This window comes from Triticum aestivum, chromosome 6A (assembly GCF_018294505.1).
Source record: "Triticum aestivum cultivar Chinese Spring chromosome 6A, IWGSC CS RefSeq v2.1, whole genome shotgun sequence".
NCBI classification, from domain to species: Eukaryota; Viridiplantae; Streptophyta; class Magnoliopsida; order Poales; family Poaceae; genus Triticum; species Triticum aestivum.
Window position 1 is genome coordinate 22,968,999 of NC_057809.1, and position 7,661 is coordinate 22,976,659.

At 44.2% G+C, this 7,661-nt stretch overlaps 1 protein-coding gene across 1 annotated transcript; it reads left to right on the forward strand.

The window, feature by feature from the left end:
• The first annotated feature begins 1,509 nt into the window (after nucleotides 1-1,509).
• LOC123129342 (protein MAIN-LIKE 2-like) lies at nucleotides 1,510-3,222 on the forward strand. The gene has a single exon (XM_044549546.1). The coding sequence runs from the start codon at nucleotides 1,510-1,512 to the stop codon at nucleotides 3,220-3,222; it is 1,713 nt and encodes a 570-aa protein (XP_044405481.1).
• Nucleotides 3,223-7,661: the final 4,439 nt, after the last annotated feature.

The window sequence follows — 7,661 nt, forward strand, 5'->3', positions numbered from 1 at the left end:
ATGGAGAGGAATCCTATGTATCTAAATAGTTGATCCCCACTATCTCCATTTCCTTCAACATGCACACATGCCACCTCACCACACATGTCAAATAATCACCCCACTAATTATTTCTCTTATCATGCATGGAGAATGCTATTTATGTTCTATTCCAACATGCACACATCCCAACTCACCAAACATGTCACTTTATCACATACTTGGAGAATGCTAATTATATTCTACAAAAAAAATTACAATTATATAATAAAAAGATACAATAAATTACTTTACGTTTCCATACACTAATTTCAGAGAACCAAATCTTAACAAACATTACATATAATAAGTTATATGTATATAAAATTACATTTTCATATCCTAATTTCAGATAACCAAATCACATCAAATATATTGCAACCAACTTTTAGCAGCAACGCGCAGGGTGTCATCTAGTTAAGTGTGAGCAAAAGTGCAACACTCCATCCTAGTGACTTACAATGTTAAGAAGATATGTTTACAGATGGGAAATTTGTCGTACATGCAATTTATTATGCACCATTTACTTAGTATGATGAGATGCTTGATGCCAACGTATCAGTATCTCCTTTGATGCAATAGGTGACTAACATTTATTTTTACAAGAAACGAAAATATAGCATTGATATTTATAGTATATTGCACGATAAAACAAGAAAAAAAATAGGTTGACTAATGCATAATATATGCAACAGACATATTGGTATCTAAACATTGTACATCTAATTTATACAAGATAACTATCGATTGTTTAAAATGAACGTCAAATTTATATGTGGAAGGAACAATATATGTTTATATATGTCAATGCTAGAAGAAATATAATTAATGTACAATAATCAATAGCAACGATGGGTTATCTTATAATCAAGACCATGAGTAGGATGGGATATCTTTAAATTTAAGTCAATTATATTGTATTAATATCCTAAATTAATTATTGGAAATTATTTATTAATTTTAGAAAATATAAATGGGTGAAATTTGAAGAAAAATCTAAAATTGATTAGCATTAATTATATATATTTTCTTAGTTAGTACCACGCTGTAATGATAATTTATTATTTGAAGATAAACCTAAAATTAATTAGCATTAATTTTTATATATTTGGTTAATAAAATCATTAAAGCATGGTACAAAAAATAAAAAAAATAAAAATTAATGATAATTATTTCAAGATTTATCTTCAAATTTCACTCACTTAGGTTTTATAAATTAATAAATAAATTCCAATGTATTTAATTCATTAATATAGGATATTAATACAACATAAGTGACTAAACTTTGAAGATATCTCATGCTACCCATGCTCTTGATTATAAGATATCCCATCATTGCTATTGATTATTGTACATTGATTATATTTCTTCTAGCATTGCCATATATAAACATATATGAACTATTTAGCATATATATAGGATCCTCTCCGTGGCAATCCCCACCCACACTCTCTCTCAACGAAACCAAACCATAGGAAAACCCCCTCTGCGATGTCTAACGAGGACGAGCTCCTGGTCCAGGAATCCACTGCCACGAACATCTCCGGCGTGGACCGCTCCCACCCAACCGCCCGACCGGCCTACTTCCTCCTGCCCTGCGCCGACGCCACTCGTCTCCTCGTGCTGCCATCCCCGCGACGCAGTGGAGGCCCCTTTCTTCATGGCGAGATCCGGGTGGAGTGGAGGGGGTGGCCCTCCTCCTCGAAGCTGTCGAGGCGCTGGGTGACCAAGCTTCGACCGCTGCACGAGGGCAAGAGAGTTGGTATATTTGACGCCATCCTCTCAACCACATGGCGGATTCGGCGTGACGAAGATCTGCTGCTCCAGCTCGCGGCGTTCTGGTCCAGAGAGACCAGCACGTTCGTCTTGCAGTGGGGCGAGGCCACGGTGACGCTGGAGGACGTGGCCGTGCTCGGGGGCCTACCTCTGTTGGGCAAGCCTGTGTGCGCGGTGTTGCCGGACGCGCTGCGCGGCGACGTGCACGCCCTTGAAGGCATTCGGAGCGCTCTGAACCGGAGCAAGAGCAAGAAGCCAAATTATTCCTCGTGGGTAAACTACTTCCTCGAGTGTCCACCAGAAAGTGATGCAGGAGGCGGCCGAGGGGACACGGCCGCTGGATTGCTCGAGCACGGGGCGTTCTTGGCCATGTGGCTGTCTGAGTACGTGCTCCCGTCGCCGCCGTGTGACGTGGTTCAGGCGCGGGTGCTCCCCATCGCCGCCCAACTGGCACGCGGCCAGCCCGTGGCTCTCGCACCTGCGGCGCTTGCTAGCATCTACAAGTGCTTGTCCACGCTCGCCGGGTGTGCCCCACTCCAGATCCTCCAGCTTTGGGTCTGGGAACGGTTCCCAGAACTTCGCCCGGAGAAGGTGTCCGCCCACAACAATGACAATGGTGTGCCGGCAAGGGCTGCAAAGTGGCACAACGTCAGAGAGGTGCTCGAACCCAGGTGCATCCATGCTGTGTTCATGTCACCAGGGAGATTTGAGTGGATGCCTTATGGCAGCAGCAGCAGCTTTGGCGTGCCACCCAGCAATGGCGGCCGTCGGGTCCATGGCCAGGACATAGCAAGAAGTGACGAGCTGCTATCCATGGCACTATGTTTACACCCTTGCGAGCTTGTAGGCGTCGATTGCATCGAGCAGTACTGTCCGCACCGTGTCGCGCGGCAGCTGGGCTTCGATCAGGACGTGCCCGGGGATGTCTGTCGTGTCAACTCGGATCCAGTGGCCGCGTGGTCAACCTATAAGATAGAGGCTAGATCCTTTGCATTCATCTTCCCAAATCGCGACGCCGGCGTGACCGTTGAGTATGCGCGGTGGTGGGAGCCATACTCGTCCGCATGCGCAGCTCATGTTGCTAATGCTGCAAGGACAAATGAGCTAGTTCATCCGAGTAAGAGAAAGATGGAAGGAGCTGTTGTAGTTGATATGCAATCAACACCTGAAGACATCGTGGCCATCAACAATAATGAGTCCCTCGAAGAATCTGAAAAGGATGTTGAAGTGGCCGCGATGCATTTGAAATCACCCGAACCGGTGAACGAAAATGTTGAAGTAGCTGAGAGAGTGGTTTGTGCTAGAACACTGTACTATCTTAGGCCATTTGAGCAGGCCAAATATGGCCAGGCGGGCGCAAGCAGGAGAAATTCGGATCAAGAATTTTTTTCAGCCAAAACGGGAAGTGGGGACGATGGAAATGATTAAGCAAGCATCTGAAGCTCGAGAGGCTGAGAAGGCTGAGTTGGAAAAAACAATTCATCGTCTGAAGAAACAGATTTGGGGCTAGTTCATGTTTTCGACTTTGTCATAATAATTTGTTCTTTATTCCAGGAATGTCTTGAAGGAAGCAGATAGGATGTTATCATTAGGCTGGTCAAAAGAAACTATCTCTACATGAGAGAGACTTTATTTTACTTTTATGCATTTTGAGGGTGAACTTCACCTTAACCCCATTAATTATCGTGTACGCTCTCTCTGATTTGCTCTGAGCTTATGCTTGAAAAACACTATCTTCACATGCGAAAGATTTATTCCAGTCATACTGATGCAGTAGACTTTTTCAATTTGTTGAACTGCAATACCGTGATTTCGTATTAATTAGTGTGTGTGAATTAAGCTGGCTGACCTGTGTAGTACTGTGATTTCTTACCACCAGTCCTAAGCTGACCGATCTATCTTATGTTCTCATAGTTCATGTTTTGCAACATGATGCATGGATGATCTATAAGTTAGTACTGGTAAACATAGAAAGTAATACATAGGCGAATTCAAAAGGGTACCTTGATCCCTTTCCTCAGCAATATACAATCTGTAGTTTATACATAGAAAGATCGATTACACATATATGCAAGTGCAAAAAGGATTTATTATTCGAAAAAAATATGTTTTTGTTCCTCAAGTTTACCAAAAGTATACAACTGGCCCCTCAAAAAAATTTGGGTGATGCTTGGTCCCTCGAGTCTAGAAACCGGGTAAGTTTCATCCAAAACCTGATTTCAGTGGGAAACCGGCCGTGTGGCAGCGGCTTTCTCTGTCCTCACTTGTCACATCGGATGGGCTCTTTGGTCAAATCCATCACCAACCCGACATAAGTGTACTTTTCTCTTGACTTGAGGGACTCGGCAGCGCACCGGTGTTCTTTCCCCTTGACTTGAGGGACCAAATGTCACCCAAAAAATCTTGAGGGGCCACTTTTATTCTTTTGGTAAACTCGAGAAACCATAAGCGTACTTTTCTCTTATTATTATACAAAAATGGTTAAGCAAAAAAAGATAAAGATCTATGTCATGATTTTTTAGGAATCGTCAAAGGATTTACCTTGCCATTCGCTTGGAGAATAGTGCTTGGAGTGGTAGTATTCATCCCAGTGAGGTTCATGATATTGGTACCTGTGTAAAAGAGTGCACGAGCATTATCGCCAGCCAAAACAACTTAACACCACTGATGAGAACATTGTGTCATCGAATTCCCTCCGCAAAATTTCCTCCTTACTACCTGAAGGTGGTGGTTGTGAAGTGGGAGACGATTTGAGGGCATGGAAGGAGGGACGAGACTTGCCTGCTCCCCTAGCGTGCTCCCATCCGTGCTCCCGCATACGTGGCATGATTTAATTGGAACAAAATAAGGCCCGGCCCCACCTTCTTAAAATCAGGGGGGGAGATGATTAGATTAGAAAGAAAAAGGAGAAAAGGAGAGCCGTAGGATGGAGTGGGAGCACGGATGGGAGCATGGCGAGGGAGCAGGCAAGCCGGATCCTGGAAGGAGGCACTTGGAGAAGACAAGGGGTGGTGGAGCTCCTGATGGTCCTCACTGGATTTGAAGGCGACACTATTGAGAAATCGGATGGCGGCGGGGGCTGGGAGAGGCATGAGTTTCTAGGGTTAGGGATAGGTGGCAGGGTATATATTGAAAGGAGAACGTAGATTGGCCGTAGGATCTCCATCAAGAGATACCTAAACTTGATTGGGTTTTTCTGAATAGAAAAACATTCCCTTTAATTATAACTCCGATACGTCATACGCTCACACTTTATTTTCCTTTTCTGTGTAATTGAAACTTTTCCTATTTATAATATGGGCCACCAATTAATAGCCATTCGTGCATATAGACGCATTTGTGTATTTTTGTATTTCATCGTTTTAACTCTTAGTGAAATTATCTGAATGCATTTTGGCTAGCTCGTATGAGAATCGAAAGGATGGAGTGAACTGAAGATTTGACCATGAAAATTTTAAATTATATGTCTGAATTGCCTCAGAAAGTAATTTCACATTGTTTTTTTTATTTTATGGATATATTATAATCATAAGTAATGGTCAGAATTGTTTTCTCAAGTTTGCTAATGTCCGAAAGAATCACACGTTTTACATCATTGGATGGATATCACAGTCAATAAGAAAGTTTTGATATCATTAACCCACGAGATTTGGTCTCTTCTTTTTTCAATATTCTTGAACAATCTTCTCTCTTCATTTCAATTCACTGACTGCAACCGGTCGAGGCCATTAATTACTCCAAAGTAGCTATCGTAACCTCCAGATTGGCTGTTCAGTTTGATCCTGAGGTTCAGGCCGGCTGGGGATGCATGCTTCATGGTTTAAAGGACTGGAGCCCCGGATTTTGACTTGTGTTTAAACTGTGCTAGGTGTAACATGTTATAGTCTGTATGTTTGGTAGCATTTAAGGAGAGCGCAACTCCGATCTTGATCAGGGTCCAGAGCCAAATCGCCTGTGTTTCAGTTACCACTTACCAGTGTAGTCATTTTATCAAATGCCGGTGACCAAATGGCGCAGCCATCCAAAGTGTTTAAACTGTGCTAGGTAGACCGTAGACGTAACGTCTTAGTTTGACTGTTTGGTGGTATTTCAATTTCAATTGCTACCTCAACAATCGGAGTCTAACACGGGTTAGGCCAACATCAATCACTGACCCATTTGGTACGCACGCATCCGTTTGGATCGAAACGACAGAAATCGTGGCCCAATGCGCCGACGTCCGCCTGCTACCCATTTCCGGCCCAATTTGGGCCTGGTTTGTGTTGGCACATACACTGCACGGATACATAGGACGCTCTCCCTTGTCTCCAGGCCCGCCCATAGGTGGCACATCGGCCATTTTCCACCTTCGACCATGCCATCCTCGGCGCCGCCACCCACTTCCCACCGCTTGGACGTTGCCCAGGCCGCCGCCCGCATCCACCCACTTTCCCAACCTCAACGCCGCATCCGAGGCACACTCTTGTCGGTTTTGGTGGCCTCTTACCACCGCCGCCGTAGCACGAGAAGACACAGACGCTGGGCCTCCACTTCTGCTGGCCTCGCACTCCCAAACTGTCGGCACAACCCTCGCCTCCACTTCAGCCGGCTAGATGCATGTACGTGGAGGGTGTGGGGCTCTTCATCAGTCGTTACTCCACCATGCCCACAAGGTGTTCGACATTTTGCTCGCAAGGTACCATGGACAGTAGGGATGAGTTCTTTTTCCATAACTTCATTTGCTCATCGGACGATCAGGATTTTGTGGTTGTGACTATGGTAGTGAATGACCACATTGCTAGACAGCGGCTGAGGTTTAGGGGATCGATCAGGGGCCATGTTCCAACATTGAACCACAACAGAGAGAGCGGCCATTGCTATTCTATGCAGATTACTTTCAGTGCAGCCCCACTCTTCAATCCCAAGATTTGGCGTTGTTTCTGAGTGGCGAGACATGTGTTCAACCGTATTCGTGAGGGAGTGGTGGCATATGATGATTATTTTGATGCAAAGAGGATGCCCTTAGAAAGGTTGGCTTGTCCTCTTTTCAGAAATGCACTGCAACTATTCGGATGCTTGAATATGAAATTCCCGGTGATCTTCTGGATGAGTATTTCCGCATGAGTGAGTCCACATGTCTTGCATCATTGTACAAGTTTTGCGAGGATGTGGCAGGAGTGTTTGGCCCGGAGTACCTGAGAGAGCCAAATACTGCGGATAGAGCCCGGTTGTTGGCGATCAATGCAAAGACGAGCTTTCCGGGAATGCTTGGTAGCATAGATTGTATGCACTGGAAGTGGAAGAACTGTCCATTTGCTTAGCAGGAGCAGTATAAGGGGCATGTTAAAGCTTGCACTGTCATACTTGAAGTTGTGGCTTCACAAGATCTTTATATTTGGCACTCCTTTTTCGGCATGGCTGGTTCTCACGATGACATCAATGTGTGATACGTCTCCGTCGTATCTACTGGGATGCCCAGTCCCGTGCTTTATGCAAACTAAATCAAAATAATTGCAAACAAAACTTCTCCTGGGACTCTTGTTAGTTGGAGGCACTCGTTGTTTCGAGCAAGCCATGGATTGATGTTTGTTGGTGGAAGGGGGAGTATAAACTTTACCATTCTGTTTGGGAACCGTCTATAATGTGTGTAGCATGGAAGATATCGCCATCTCTTGGTTGTTATGTTGACAATGAAAGTATACCGCTCAAAATATTATTCACCTCTGTTTCAAAACCGAGCTCTGGCACCTCTACAAATCCCTGCTTCCCTCTGTGAATGGCCTATCTATTTACTTTTATGCTGAGTCATCATCCTCTTATTAAAAAGCACCAGTTGGAGAGCACTGTTGTCATTTGCATTCATTATTGTTAGTTTACATTGAGTATGA